At 27.2% G+C, this 17,154-nt stretch overlaps 1 protein-coding gene across 2 annotated transcripts in view; it reads right to left on the bottom strand.

Annotated features, from left to right (window-relative positions):
- Window positions 1-14,492: 14,492 nt before the first annotated feature.
- Window positions 14,493-17,154, bottom strand: part of LOC119680468 (peptidoglycan-recognition protein LB-like) — a 350,438-nt gene continuing 347,776 nt past the window's right edge. For both annotated transcript variants that reach the window (XM_038093289.1, XM_038093290.1), the window contains exons 2-3: window positions 14,876-15,226; window positions 14,493-14,800 (exon numbers count right to left, since the gene is read on the bottom strand). In XM_038093289.1, coding sequence (XP_037949217.1) covers window positions 14,586-14,800; window positions 14,876-15,226 — 566 coding nt within the window. In that variant the 3' untranslated portion in view covers window positions 14,493-14,585. The remainder of the gene's footprint in view (window positions 14,801-14,875; window positions 15,227-17,154) is intronic.

Here is a 17,154-nt window from a genome sequence, read left to right as displayed (position 1 = left end):
ATAATTAAATAGTTATTTTTAGTTTTTATTAACTGTTTTTATTGCTCTTAGTTTTAGTAAACGCAAACACACAAAATTTTCCCAATAATCAATAATACAATACAATTTAATTCCAAACTAAACTGACATACTTAGAAAACTTTTTTTAAAATTACTGGATTCTATATTAATAGATTCTATGGTTACAACAATATATAGATCTTAGATCAATCACTGAATAATCATGAAGCTTATAGGGAATACATAAGTTAGTCAATGAGATGGGTTGGACTCTGTAGTACCCCCAGCTATCAAAGAGTAAAAGTGCCCAGTTGCGCTGACTCGAAATAAGGATCAACATACATGCATACATACAACAATAGATATTACAATAATAAAATATATTGATATGTGCTATTGCAATATATATAAATATTTTATAATAATTTAGTTTCTTTTTGGTTATTTAATATAAATTATATAAAAGCCAAGAAATTTATTAAAAGCATTCAATCATTTTATATGCCAAAAATCACTTAAATTATTCCGTTTGAGGAGGTCCTTTCAAATTAAAAAAGGAAAAACATTATTTACATATTAATCAAATTAAAACGCTTTAGCTGTTTGCATATTTGTTACCCGAATCCAAATAAGTTTAAAACAGTCCAAAAAACTTTTTCCATAGTTCATATCCAGGCAGGGGACACATTTAATTCGTTTAAATTATAAATAAATGTTAAAATATGAAAGTTTTTCGGTAAATATTTTAAAACTCATTTTCCATACTAAATAATTCAATAACGAAATGAAATGTGTTACAAATTACATTAAAACTTTTTCCGCATACTTTTTATAAATACAAGAAAAAACTTTATACCCGTATTTTTCAAAATGTGCCAGTAAAAAACCAGCGTCACTCCTATGGCTCCTTGCACACATCATTTCGAACCAGAAAAAAGTGCTGTGAACTTTATTTTTGCATATTAACAATGTCAACATTTTCAATGACTGAAATAATAATTTAATGTTATCCTTTTTTGTTTTTTTTTGTCATCAAATTATTATTTTTTTCTTTTGTTAATGAATGCTAACATGTATAATTGAGGCAACTGCCTTAACCACACAGCACACACCACACTTCCTGCAAAACTGGCTACGGTTAGGCGCAACTTAACCAAACAAAGGACCATTCAACCCACGTTAACTGCTTTTTTCCGGCACTTTTTAGTTTATATTTAATGTATTTTTCCAGCTCTTGTGTTTTGTTTTTTTGCAGTGTAAAATTTGTAGTGGAAAATGTGGTTTATTACAAATGCGGCTTAAACAATTTGAAACGATTGCAAAAGTTTTTATGTTTGTTTTAGTTAAGAACGAATGCAAATAAAATGCAGAAAAACGGAAAAATTTAGTGAATTTGGTTTGTTCCACAAGAAACGAAGTTTGCAACTTTAATTACATTTGTACTCAAGCATTTCTTTTTCCAGATTGCTTCTTTTCAACTTAATTAAGTTTAAATTTGTCGGTGGAAATATTTTTAACTTAAATTTATAACGAGTTCGTAAACAAAACCACTTCCAGAAGTAGGTGCAGCGCAAACTTGCAAGATAAGTACTTCTTCCCTTCAGTCGTATACTATACCTACTTACTCTGGTGTTAAGCTTCAGATAATTTTTGAAGACAGATTTAAAGTTGTTATTTACTAAAAAATTCAGTGAAACTTCGCTTTCACCTACCTATGTATTTTATTACAAAGTATACTAAATGCTTTTCACTATAATATTTATCTAAAGGAATTCGTATTCTATTTAGAAAACCTCAAAATGTATTTAATTTTGATTCTTAATATTAAGTAGAAGAACTTTCTACAATAATTTTTTTTAAATATAAATCTTTTGTTTTTTAGTACTGTTGGCTAGCACTATTTAATACTGAAAATATTTATACTGAGACATTTTTTTTGTGAAACTCGTTTTTTGTTAGCTCGTACTTTTTTTAAATAATTTTTCCATTCATATATTAATGCTATTAACAAGCACATTTTTTTTTATTTTTTTTATTACGTTTTTTTACTGATGTTACCCAACACTTTCGGTGTTAATTATTACTATATAAATATGTATACGTGCATGCATGAGTGATGTGAAATGGTCTTTTTGCTGATATAAAATTAATTTGATAGGGCAATTTATAACCGGCGTTTGCTATTTTTGGTATAAATTAACAAATTTTTGTTGTCTTCATATTTTTATTTGTTGAATTATATTTTATTAAAACGACAATCATTACAAGTAAATAAATTCTTATTGTTATGAAAAAATTTTAAAGGTTTGGCTTAAATATTCTAGTAAATGATGTTGCAGAATGTTTTTTTCAGAAGTTTTTTTCAAATATTTTATGAATTTATTTTTTGTTTTTAGTACAGTAAGCTAGCACTTCTTTAATTTTTCATTTTTAGTCAAGTAATTAATATCGCTTGTTTTCAATTGCTCGATTTGTTTACTCCAGTGAGTAATTTTAATTTATCCATTAAAACTTTTTATTGGAAAATTATATTTTTTTATTCGCGATTTTGATGCTTTCAGTTTGTACTTTGACTTATATATGCGCTAAGCTTGGCATTGGTTGTATGCTTGCGTCAGGTCAAAGGAAGTTTAATTTGTAATTAATATAAATTAAATTTAATAAGTTAATTTATATGTACTAATCAAGGATTAAAAAGACTTCTTTCCGAAATATTATTTTAATTTCGAATATTTAACTTATAAAAAACAAAGATTTAATTCTATATTTTTATTTTACATACATTTTAATTACAACTATTTTTGTATAAAATGTCTACACAATTTATGATTATGACTTTAACTCTTAGGCACTCGAGCAGTAAACAAAGATTTAATGACGGTCTGACTCTCCAATGATTTCATCGACATTTTCGACACTTGGACATCACAATTACGGGACGAAAAACCGAATAGACAAAACAAAAATTGCGCATGATTAGCTGTTACAGTTTCACGATCATAAACACTATTTACATTTTCAGCCTCCTGGCTTGCGTTTTTGCCTTTATCAAAGAAAAACTGTAAAATATGGTGTATTTTTTCTTTGACGCGCGCTTAAACAAAACTGAGTTAACTAATTACAAAACTGTCAAAATCAGTACGAAATTTCATCTTTCTAAAGCTATCTAGCTTAACCCGATTGGAATTATACAAAGCTATTTATGGAGAAAAGAATAGATTTCTTGTTACTACATCTAATATGATTACGATCCCTTATAACATAGTTAAAGTTCATTCATTTTAAAACTACAAAATTTTTTTTAAAACTATATTAATTATATAGTCCACCCGGTATCAAAAGTCCCAATATTAAAGACAAATCCCATTTAACTAAATCGACTAAAAAATCAGTAATATGAATAATATTTTTAAAAGCTCCTTAAAGCAGTTACTAAGCTTAATATATAATTTAAATATTTAATAGATCTATGACATTACAATATTGAGATTAGAACCACTTAATTCTGCATTAATTAGTTTATTATTATTACATTTTAGAACTAGTGTTGGAGAAATACATGGCCGTATTAAATAAAAAATATGAATTCTTTACCTCCACTAACCCTAATACATTTTATCTCAACAAAAAACCACCAAACACACAAAGCATAAGCATTTTTTTGTTTTTTTAAAAATAAAACGCAAGATTGTATTTACTTTTCAAAAATAAATTGCACATAATGCGTTTTATTTGTACAAGTCATTTGTGCTCGGAAAAGAAATAGGTAATTGATAATTATTTTTGAAAAATATAATATAAGGCAAAATTAGTTATTATTATTTGAGTTTCATTTTAAAGGTGAGTGATAATTTATTTCCATTTCATAATTGTTATGGTTTCTGGGAAAATTGCTATTTTGTCATTAGTAAAAATCTTGGATAAAATTATTGTTATGCAAACAAGTTTAATACACGAGGGAATTCAGGCTTTCTAATTAACTTAAAGACTTGCCTAAAATTAACGAACCATAAGCACTTTAATGAAAAATAGGTGTTGCGTTTTTTTCGTTTTATGGCCAACAGAGAAGTGTGCTTCCCGTTTATTAATAATATTGAATCAATTAGAATTCAATTTATTATTTTTTTGCCATTTTCTTGCTGTTGTTCTTCTCCTCTTCACTAAATGGAATAAATCTTCCAATAATGTTTAATTGCGTAAGGTTCTGAGAGCTCGAGAGTACATACTTAAATATTTAAAAGTACATTAAAACGAATCTAGGAGAAAAATTTATATTTTATGGAAAAGCATAAAAAATTTTTCAAAAATAATAAATCATATTTCCGGCATTTTCTGGTAAGAATATCGTAAAACAAATGCAATACCAGAAGGCGCTCCTCTCCAACGCTTACTCTACGACTATGAGCTAGTTTCGTTGTTTGGTTGCATGTGCTCCAAAGTTATTGTGGAAATGTTTCCGTTAAATTCCAATTCAACATGAGCACAACTCTGCAGGCGGAAATTATTTAGAAAATATTTTGCGAAAAAACTAAAATTAAAACTGAAAAACCTAAAAAACCATAAAAACTATAAAAACTATAAAAACACAAAAACTAAATAAATTATTAAAAATGATTAAATAATAATAAAAAAATCTACAGTTGCATAAAATTAAATTCCGCAAATTCGTCATAGAGACATAAATTTTTGAACTTGCTTGTGTGTATGCAAAGTTTTATTTACTCCAAAATAAAGGCGTAAGTTAATTTTAATTAATGGGGTTCTAATATCGTTAAGAATAGCAAAACAAAAACATACAAGAACATCGATTGGTTGTTGTTGTAGAAAATGGGTCAACTTAAATGTCTGATCTTTTTAACATGCCAATTATGTCGCCTCTTGGCAGTTAGAAACGTTTTTAAAAAAGTGTTATACTTTTTTACATAGGCGACTCTTACTTTCAAGGCATCCTTCAAGTTTCACCGAATATATTGCGCATCAGAGATATATTACTGCCATACTACAATTATGTTCACAACAAACATAACGATTAGCACTTATTAGATATTAGACTTTATAAATACTTACATCAATTGACAATTGATCTAAACCGTTAACGCCAGAAATATACACATCGGTCATGTGTTTAATGTGAATAATACTTATATACATATATAAAAGAGAACAGTATATAAACATGTTACATATGCTCTCTTAATAGCTTCAAAAACTGGTCTCGAAGTACCGAAAGAGGGAGCAACAAAATCACCTACGGTAATTATTGAGAGTAAGTTCTTGAACTTCTGTAATAACTCATTTGGCATGTTGTCCCTAAATAATTCTTCGCATTTTCTATAGAAAAAGATTAGTAAAATATCTTTGTAGAACAGTTTGGTCTTTCAAATAAATTTATTTGTTATTTGTATTTTTATCACATATATTTCTGTTCAATTAATTAATATCATAAACTTATATGCAACATATGTAAGTATAGCACAATAATTTACTTCTCTTAATTACATAATTTGGAAGTTTATTTTTTATATATTAAAATTTATTATGACGTATTTATTATGGAGTTATGGGGCCCAATTATGGGGTACTGCAGCAGACTCAAACCTGGCAATTATCCAGCGTTTTCAATCTAAAACATTGCGAATGATCACAAATGCACCTTGGTATATAACGAATGAACAGCTGCACAAACAATTACATGTTCCGACAATCAAGGAAGAAATAGCCAGTATTTTAAAGAATTACGCTTATCGCATATATATGCACCCAAACCCGCTGGTTACACACCTGATGTCCCCTTCCAACATTTTTACAAGGCTGAGAAGGAAAACATCGAGAGATATTTTAGATATGTATTTATAGATCACACATTGTTATTTTAAATATATATGGATATGTCACTGGGCATAGTCCATACCTGTCTTTCTTTTTATAGATCGTAATAATTATTATTACGATTTATAATAATATATATAACTTATTGTCATTCATACCTGACAGATTGTAATAAAATAAATGGATTCAAAAAAAAAAAAAATTAAGACGTAACATAAATCGATGTGAAAAAAGGAGGATATTGCTTATAATCTTTAAAATCTTTATTTATTCTTCTAAAATTATTGTATCGTCTTCAAAGCACTCCATATCCTGATACTATACACCATGCTAAAATTTTTTTCAATTTGGAAGTCATTAAGTTATCTTCGGAATTGTCTTTAAAACGTCTAGTGATTAGGTTTTTTATCTTCTCAATCATGATAAACGGAGTGCTCAGATAGTCTCCTTAACTTAGGGAGTTAGAAGTGCTAAATCAGACAAATACGTTACTTTTAGAACGATTTAAAAGTTCAGGTTTTAACGAAATGGTGTCGAGAAATCAATGTTATGTGAGATAGTGCTCAATTAATACTTCTTATCAAGAGTTTGTCTCTACGAAAGGAGTTTATAAAGCAATGCCCAACAATAATTAAAGAAAACTGTAAACATGGTCTTGATTTTTGGATAATTTTGGCATGATATTTTAGTTTTTGGTTCTGTTTTGTGCAGCAGTTACTTAGTTGGTCGGTTTTTAATCGGGGTCATAACCATAGATACAACAATTATTTTATGGTATCATGAATTTTATCCTAAACCTTATGCTTTTAATTAGAAAATATTATTTTTTGTAAACATATTCTTCGGACAGCGTTCTTATCGAAGACTTTTAGCAATACTCTTAACGTTTTCTCAATAGAAATTTCTTTGCGTAAACAACATTTAATGTAACTTCTTTTTTCAAATGTTGTTTATAAAGTATGTACGTAACCATTGGCCAAATGCAGGTAATGTCACATAATTTTGACACAGATATCAGTGATAATACTGCTAATATAAAAATAATAGATTTATTAGATTTAGCCCTCAAATTTAAAATTTCAACATATTTTTTGATCATAGTGGTATATACACCAGTTTTTAAATGAATTAATATGTCAGGTGTCATTTAAAAATTGGAAGTCTTTTTATCTTAAATGATTCCATGCTATGGTATTTGATAGTTTTCCTTTTATTGGTGTATTTCGGTTAAGGAGACTTATATTAATTCATATAATAAAAAAAGATATAAAAATGCAGGGTCGAATTTTTTGCGAAGGCTACAAAATTTAATTTGTATCGTGAATTGCGTGATCTAAGTTTAAAAAATCTAGTTTTTGTTTTACAATTGTTTCCAATACTTACTCAATCCCCTGGTTTTTTTTCTCTTCGTTCCTCTCTGCATATCATCTCTCTCCATACCTCTCCTCATATCTCTTTTATTTATTTGCTTTTTCAAAACCTTTGCATCTTTTTATTTTTCCTATCAAAACTTTCACGTTTCCAATACTTTAAAAATAATTGCCATCATAACCTTAAGTTTTATGTTTATGGTGTTACATGAAAAACTATTAGCACAGTTATACTTACCCCTCTCAACCCCTTAAAAGGAAAACTTGTGCTCTTTTTTATGGTTTCCAGCCATAATATAGTTATTTTTTATATCATTTGAATATTATTTTTTTTCTCTATAAATGCTCAAAGTTTTTCTATTAAGCGTCACCATTGTCGTCTATCCACGTTACTGGCAGTTGCTCGTGTTGCACCGTACGGTGTGAGTGTTGTGAGCTGGTTATGCAGCGACATGCGGCCTTTTTGGCGCTACTACGGTGCCTGATTTGGTGCGCCTGTACTTTAATGCAGTGCGATTGTGGGTTGCTGTTATGCAGCACTGTTCTGCTATTTTATTTTAATTTATTTCGGTGTAAAAATAGTTGTTTTTGCTAGTTTTATGGATTTTGAAAAATTGTTATGGTCCTTAGGTTAGAGAACTGTTTAGTATTTGCTTTGCGATGGTTTTATTATGGTTTTCGTGTTTTTGTGAAGTTTATTGCGGTAAAATAGTTACGCGCAAAGCTTCACGTTTAGTATTTCTCTTATAGTGTGTTTTTAGTTGAATTGTGCAAAAAATTATTTATGGGTTTTTAATATGTTGCATGTAGAAAGTGGATTTCATAGTTTTGGTTTAACTGGTAAGAAGTTTTAATGGGATGCTAGTCATAACTAAGAAAGTATTTAAATAACATTTTTTGATATACATTACCTGAGAATAAACAAAAATTTATTTTATTGTTTTTGAAATAAAAATTTATTTTAATATTTATGAAATAAAAATTATATTTTTATTACTAAAAATATATAGCATTTAAAATATACCTGAAAATATATAGCATTTATAATACACCTAAGGATGAATAAAAATTTATTTTAATATTTTTGAAATAAAAATTTATTTTAATATATATGAAATCGCAATTATATCATATTGGTATAAATTATTTTTTTTAAATACAACGAAATTTTAAAATATTTAAAGTTCACAGCAGCTTTGACAGTATTTATAATTACAATCCCTAAATAAAAAAATTAACAATTATTTTCTTCATCAAAAGGATTTACAATCTACTATAACTAATTCTAAAGTTCTTTATGTAAATAGTACAAAATTTGATTATTAATAAATTTAATGTGAAATTATTGCTTCTACAGATTAAAACTAAGATATAAGCAATGACAAGTGTGACAAAAATTTATGACGAAAAAAAATAATAGATAATAAAGATAATACTAATACTATGTTCAGACAGCCAAATTTTCTTAATTTTGTAAAAATGAATGAAGTTAATTGCGAAAGTGTTCATACTGCCTCAAATTAAGGATAATCATATGTTTTTTGTTTAAAAATTGAATGTTAAAAATTATATGCTCCAAACAGCATTTGTATCTGAGAAATTTTAAAAGTTGATTATTAGAACTATAAAGGATGGCATTCAGTAGTTTTATTAGCTTTAGTGGATTTAAGGTATGTGAATTATTATTTTTCTTTCTATTTTAAATTAATAACAGTTACAGTTCTTTCTCTATATTTAAATTTAAAAATTTGCACTTCTTTCAAAATATTTTCCCAGTTTAATTGAAGTTAACTGTCATTAACATTTAACATTAACATTGTAACTTTTTAGTTATCTCAACTCAATTTTACACGCAGTTGTATTTGAAATGTCCATTAATTTCAGTTCTCGTTTCAACTAAAGTAAGACCATTACCCTTAATTTCGTTCTAACCTTAAAACTTTTGTATGGAAAAACATTTTAATTTTGCGGAAACGAATATTAAATTAAAATTTTTGCAAAACTGAGGTGTGTCTAAACATAGTATAACACTTTTTCTCTTTATAACTTCTTGGATCATCAAAACTGATACCAGTCAATGGTTTAAATTAGTGTTTGTATTTTCTATTAATATTTTTAAGAATTTTGATTCGAAATAGTGTCTTGCAATACTGAGCTCAATATATTTTTTGTTTCTGTTAAAATGAAGCATATAAAATAACTCTAAGGAAGCTTTTTAAAGTATAAAAGTATTTTTTTCTTTCTGAGAGTAAAATGTATTGCAATTATAATATGCAATATGCATTTTGCATTATAAAATTTTTAAAAGCAAACATTCACTTCACTATATCACTTTTCATAATCATCTTATTTGATACCGTGTGATATTTCGAAGCAACGCCTTTTAATAGTCAAAAAGCGATGTATGAAAAAAAATCTTAAAAAAAGCTTGTATCGATATTAGGTTTACAATCTGAAAATCTCGCTCCTCATTCCGCTTTTTCATAATGGATATCTCGGTATTGAATCAGTGGGTTTTTATTTTTAATTAAATAAATTTATTTTGTCAAAAAGTTCAATTTTATTTATAAGTAATTTAAAAAGTATCTTGAATTTAGAAGCAATCTTGTGTGTAAGCAATATATAGCAATTTAACACACACGAGTTCTAAGCCTGCCACTTTCTGTCTAAACAAATTATATACGGATTATAAACTAATTTAGAAACTTGAATATTTCCTAAGACCACTGATGATGAGTACTTGGCAGTACCCGATTCAGTCTTGTATGGTCAGCCAATTTTTAATAAATTAAATAAATTTTTTTCCTTGTCTTTTCTTTGCTATTCGAAACCGTCTAAATCTCGGCAAGAAAAATTTAACGTTAAAAAAAAGAAACTTTATTTTTTAAGTGATAAAAAACATAAATGTGTAGAATTTTAAGAATGTAACATACACATAAATAAAATTTATTTTAATTAATAGTTTAACTTATACCTATTTTTTATTCAAATTTTGACTATATTTAGATTATTGTATTGTATTGTATTAACAAATATATGCAGCAATATTGTCATTTTTCAAAAAATCTATTGGTGTAAACAAGTACTAAACAGAATTTTAGTTAAGAAAATTTTTTCTTTTTAAAAATTTTAGAATGTTTTAATTTTTCCGATTTAGCCAAAAAGTATGCAGTAAATACGTTTATATCTGTATCGTATTTTTATAGTGTAACACAAATATTTAGGTTTGAATATTGGATAAAACAAAGTAATTATCGTAAAACTTCAAATGTCAGTGATCGTATAGATAGAGATATCCAAGGCTGATTTCACAATCGCAAGTGTAGTCTCAGAACTGACTAAAGTATAATTTAAGTTAGAAAAGTTGATGACTTAAGCATGACTTAAGCTACGACCGTGCATTAGCACATTTTGATGATACAGGAAAGTTTAATCAGCAGACTTAAAAGTTTCAGTTTAGTTAACTTGTCCTGACTTGACTTGTTAATTTAACTTGTTAACTTAACTTGTTAACTTAACTTAACTTGTTAACTTAATTTAACTTGTTAACTTAACTTAACTTGTTAACTTAACTTAACTTGTTAACTTAACTTAACTTGTTAACTTAACTTAACTTGTTAACTTAACCTTACTTGTTAACTTAACCTAACTTATTAACTTAACTTGCTAACCTAACTTGTTAACTTAACCTAACTAGTTAATTTAACTTAACTTGTTAACTTAACCTAACTTGTTAATTTAACTTAACTTGTTAACTTAACTTGTTGACGTAACTTGTTAATTTAACTTGTTAACTTGTAATATTTCCTAAACAACAATAAATAATAATCAATGATTGCATGGTGGTAAATGCACTGAAATTTATATATTATATATTTTGTTTTTATCCGGCTTTAGGGCATTTTTTGATAAAATTAAAATTCTGCTCTTCTTGAGAGTCTTCATCATGATAAGGATCTAACATAAATTAATATTAATGAAATCTGTATCGAAGCGTCATCCCCTTTATCTTATTGTCTATACGGGACATATAGTCGAAATATAGAATATATTAAAAAATATCAAACAAATGTTGAATTTTAAATTTAACAAAAAGTGACCACACATTAGCCGGATAAAAAATATATAAAAGTTATTATTAAAAAAACAATTCGATAAATAAATTCAAAATTTAACTAAAAGTTTACTTTATTAGCACATAGCACCTTAAATATCACGAAATTTTGACCAAAGCCCACAGTCTAGATACCTAGTTATAAGTAACAATACTACTCGTATTTCAACAAAATCAATTGATGATTGACCTAGATTCAATACATTCAGCATTATGAAAATATATTACTAACTTGTTTTAAATACTAACTCTAATATTGTTTTCTGCATGTTAATGAAAATTTAGCAATTCAATTAAATAAACTCTATGAAATTATTCTAAGAAATGTCAAAATTTTGTTCTGAATATATACATATAGTAACTTTTATATGGAAGAGTTGTGAAATATAGTTATACCAAATTGAGAAATAAATTTAGACTATACATTATTAATAAATACGTTTATCTGTATTTATTTTCTATTTGTATTAGGATCGTTTACTATGCATTACAAGTTTCTGCATAAATTTCTCAAGTAGTATAAAATTACTAGAAACTACTTGTGGAAGACGCGAAAAATTGCACAAAATCCATGACACACTTTCACCTGTCGTCATCCTTTAACTCAAATATCCTTTAACTCATATCACCAGTTCTGCATAAATCAGTTGAAAAATATTTTTGAAACTTTTGTGTGGTTACACAAAAGAATAGTTAGGAGTGTCATTTCTTTGAAAGTTGGTGTCATAATACTGGTAACATTTACACATGTGCAGTCTTCTACATTACACATATCAAATCGTGTATCCTCACAAGTGCATATAAGTTTATGTATAACTTTTTAATCTCATAATAAATTCTGAGAAAGTTTAACTTATACTCGTCATATAAAAGCATAAATTCTTACGCGCGAGTTTAGTATTTTTACCGGAAGTCGGCAAAGTCATTTTTAATATTTTTACTTTCTACACTAAAAGACTTCCTTTTTTTGCCCTTTTCCAAACAGTTTAAAATCGTGTAAAGAAATAAGTTTGACATATTTGAAAAATTCTAATTTAATGACTTTTTAAACGTTGTTTTCGTTATTGTTTCGGAAAAGTTTCTCAATGATTCTAAACTGTGGCGAAATTCGACAGCTGACATTCAAAGAAATTTATTGTACAAAAATTATGCAGGAAGTTTATTGATTCCATCCTGGCTTAAGGATAAAATAATTTCTAATAAAAACAGAAAGTCTAAAAAGTTTTTGAAAAATAATTTTTTTTATGAGTTTATTCAACTTTTTCTTTATTTGCCTCATTAATATTTTTTTCTTATAAATTTCTAAAAGCTGTTTTTGTTTCTTTGTACACATTTTCGGTATTTATTTTTATATTGTAGATGAAAAAAATTTCTTTAAATGTAGTTATTGCCATATAAAAATGGACATAATATTGTTTCATAGCTTTATGTTGGGTCCAAGTTTCTTCTACAATTTCTATTCAAAACTACATAGCCCATACATTGTTCTACTTTTACAGTTTTTATGAGTCGTTTTAGACTTCTTTCCGATATCAGTTTTTAATTAACCCTTTGATGACGATTTGTATTGTTGTAATTTAAGGATGGTTTTCACATGCTGTCAGTTGACATGCTGATTTTATTAATCGTTTAATCCAATTCCTTAAGGTCAATATTGCATTTTCTTCTGAATAAACTTCTATCTAAGATCAAACCAAACATTTTTCTCTAAATTTTCAATAGAGAGCCTTCGAACAGTAATGAACTACAACAACAAATGACTTTATGACTTTATTTGTATTATTTTAATTCATTGAAGTTTTGGCTGACTACACTTAAAAAAATATGCTCTAATCTGATACTATTTAAATTGATATGATCATTTTCTTAGCGAAATTTTATCTCATTTAGTAAAGAAAATATGGAAATCAACATGTGGTATGGTTGAACCAACAACATGTGGTTAAATCTACCAAATTATTTATCTGAGAGTATATAGCTGCTTCGAATATTGCCAATAACAGGCGGATAACAGGTCGTAAGATCGATGAGATATATTATTAATCGAATTTGACCATTCATGATCATTCGAATCGCTTAGGATAATATCAAAGTTCGACATATGGGTTCTTCTTGTTCTTACGGAAAGAAATTTGTTTCTTCACAATAATGTTTGTGATTTGTTTCTCAAAAGGTGAAAAAATGGTTACTTTCTGAAGTCCATCATTACGGTGGGCTAGAAATGAGTTCCCTACAATAATGATAAACGCAAGAGAACTCATGATAAACCCAACTCAAAACATTTTGAAAACGAATATTCAACAAAAAAGTGGTGATAATTATGTAAACTCATATAAGTAATTTGTTTTAGTTACTCCTTCGTGCCGTAATATGAATCGAATGTTATATACTGAATTGCGATTTGTGCTTTTAAACACTTTCATCTTCTCTCTCTCTGTTTTTTTTTAGTGAATTAAAATTCATGCTTTGTCACTCTAATCAACTCCATTTATCATTATCATTCTCTCTATTGTTCTCCATACAACTATTTTACTAAGTCACTAAGTCATTTCTTATCTGCCCTCCTTCCTTATATCTATATGTAATCTTTATTATCTTTGTAACCAAACATTTGCAGAATGCCTTTAGCCCAATACTTTCTATTAATTTTATTTATTTTTATCAATTTTATTTTATTTTATTAATTTTATTTTTTTTTTATTAATTTAATTTTTTTTATTAATTCAACTAATTTAGTTTATTTTTTAATAATTTAATTTTTTTTATTATTAATTTTATCTCGTTTAAATTATTTTTCATTCCTAAGTTTTAGTTATGTATGCCCTTTATTTTTTGTTTTTTATATTTCTTTACTTTTCATTTATTCTTAATTTATTTTTATGGTATATTTTTTTTTTTATTTGATTATTAATTTTTTAATTAATAATCAAATCATTTTCTCATCAACAAAAGTTTTTCAGACTCCTTAAAAGTGCAGTGAGTACTTGATTCGAATATGTAGAGAACTTATATTCAATATATTTTAATTATCAAAGTTGAAAATATTTCCTTCTCTGCTTCGAAGTACTAAAAAGTCTTAAAAATAATTTCCACATCCTTAATAATTTTGGTTTTATTTTTTTTATTTATAAAATAAATTTATTACTTAAATTTCATTATCTAAGTATAGAAATCTAAGTATAGAAGCATCTAGTGAACTTAAAAATAATAGTGAACTTTTATTGTGGCTTCCGCCTTAACAACTAAGTATGATTTATGCGATTTTGCTTAATTTACAATTTATGAATTTCATTTTCTGTGGCATTTGGTTTCGGAGAAAAGTGTGGCCAAGTTGAAATCTCACTAAACAATCTATTGCCGGGACATTCAGTATCACGTACTTGTCTATGGCCAAGTAATTTAAATTCAGGATGTATATAACCTTTTGCAACACCAAATGATATTAGTTCGCGGGCAGCTCTAAGCATTTGTGGTGGCGGTAAATCAGCTACAAAAATAAAACAGAAAATAATTAATACACTTAATTACATATAAGTGAACTATTATAATATCATGTACTTACTTCTCCAATCGCCTATCAGACAAATGCCTACACTCTTGTCATTATATTTGGGTGCATGTGCACCGATAACATTGAACCCACGTCCGGTGTAAATCATGCCATCACCTCCAATAAGAAAACTATAACCAATATCATTCCAGCCACGCTCTAGTTGATGAAAGTCCTGTATCGAACGCATCGCTTGTATACAGTCGGCTGTGGTGTAACAAGCACTCGGTATGTATGAATGATGTATGATAACGAACGGAGCTGGTCCATTGAAATGCTCTACCAATTTGGAGGGACGTGCACCCCAGTCCGTACGAGAGATAATTTGTGAATGCTGCGTATTTGGCATTTGTTGACCCAAACCTACAAAAAAAAAGACAAAATACGTACTTATTAGCATTTTAAGGAATCAATAATAAGGAATCAATATTATTATTATTATTTTGATTTAATTTTAATAAAATATTTAAAATATTTTCGCTCACTTATAACTGCCAAATGAAATATGCATGGACATGCAAATTTGTTGGTTTAATTACATTTCCACTGACATCTGTCAGAAAAAATATGCAACAAATACGTATTAATTATGCATATGACCCACGGGGCCTCGCAAGCTCCCCCCTGGGTAAATTAAACACAGTAATTTCCATTGGCATTTTAACTGATGTGTGTGGGTTTGTGTTGTGAGTTGATGTGATTTACAAAACAATTTATGACAATAAATAAATTCTCTGAAAACCTCGCTTGCGCCCAATTTAATGAAATATTTATTAAAATCTAACACATGCAAATTAACTTAAAAATTTTTGACTAAACAATTTTTGAATTATTCTCTATTTTAGTTTGAATTGAAAATCTGTGAGACCAAAATATTTAATTTATTTTTTTGAATTTATTTATATTTGGGAAACTATTTCGTTATTAGCTCGAAATAGTTAAGCAATTTATGTGCACAACTAACAAATGACGGGTGTATCGTTTGAATAAATATTAGAATTGTATAAATTTTCCGGATTTGTGCATTGATACTTTTGAAATCCCGAAATTTACAAAAATATATCATTATATTTGCCTTCTGCTTTATTTTATTTATGTTTATTGCCAATTGTTGATTTATATTAAAATAGAATTGAACTTGTGTAACACAGATTTATTATAATCTGATTATATATAATAACGAAATAATTTTGCATTATTTAAAGCTTTAATATTTGATTAAATAATATTAAATAAATTTGAATAGGAAAAGTAATAAAAAGAGTAAAAAAAAATAGTTTAAAGAATTACGAAACCTTATGTACCCTAATACGGTCAAATCATATACATACTACGTATATGATTCTACGTTTAAGGTAAAATTGAGTCTGCTAAGTTCACATATTGTAACTTAATTTTATCGTAGATATCTGAGTCTCTGGCAAAAAACGGGTTAAAGTTCATAAATTTAGATTTTAAAGGGTTAATAAAAATTTATTTTAAGAGCTTTGTATTTTCAGGAGCTGAGCAGATAGGGTTGGTAATCATCAAGAGTATTATAAGCAACGCTGTTAGAGTAATTATATATAAAATAATTCACGCTAGGAATCAGTTAGTTAATTTCAATATAATATATAGAACTGAACGTTTATTGTAAACCCGCGTCTTTCCGCCCTATAAGTAATAGAGTTGCAACTAAATTGTGTTTAATTACGTAGCTTTGTTTAAAAGTTAACATATATGAGTATATATGGCAAGTTTTCAAATTATAACAAGATTTAGGCTTCTATAAAAATAGCCAAGATAAACCAAATAAGTCTTTCTGGTGAGGATATTTGGTTCTATGGGCAGAAGCAATTATTTGTATAAAATAATACGAGAATATTATTGAGAATATTATAAGTTAGAATGAGAAAATAGAGTAGCAGACGATGACCGAAACTACTACTCTGCTAAAGATAATGTGTAGAATATTTGGAAGCATTCGGAAGAGGAATGTTTCAAATAAAATACGGCATAATGAAAGAAAACAGCTCCTGACGATGCCCGAAAATCATTACACCATTATAGATAATGCGTAAAATATTTGAGCTTATTTAGAAGATTAGAAGATTGTTTTGTATAATACGGTATAAAGAAGAAATAAAACATGTTGATGATACACGAAACCAATACACGAGATCCAAGAAATAAGTTGGTTAAAATATATAATAAAAATGTACAATAATAGTGATAATAATGTCACAAAGAAATATTCACACAGATAAAACATTGAATAAAAGGTTTGGAAGACCCTAAATAATATTTCATAA

Source organism: Teleopsis dalmanni, chromosome 2 (assembly GCF_002237135.1).
Source record: "Teleopsis dalmanni isolate 2A chromosome 2, ASM223713v2, whole genome shotgun sequence".
In the NCBI taxonomy this organism is placed as follows: Eukaryota; Metazoa; Arthropoda; class Insecta; order Diptera; family Diopsidae; genus Teleopsis; species Teleopsis dalmanni.
The sequence above is the reverse complement of the archived record's forward strand: the minus strand, read 5'-3'. Positions and strand labels throughout refer to the sequence as shown.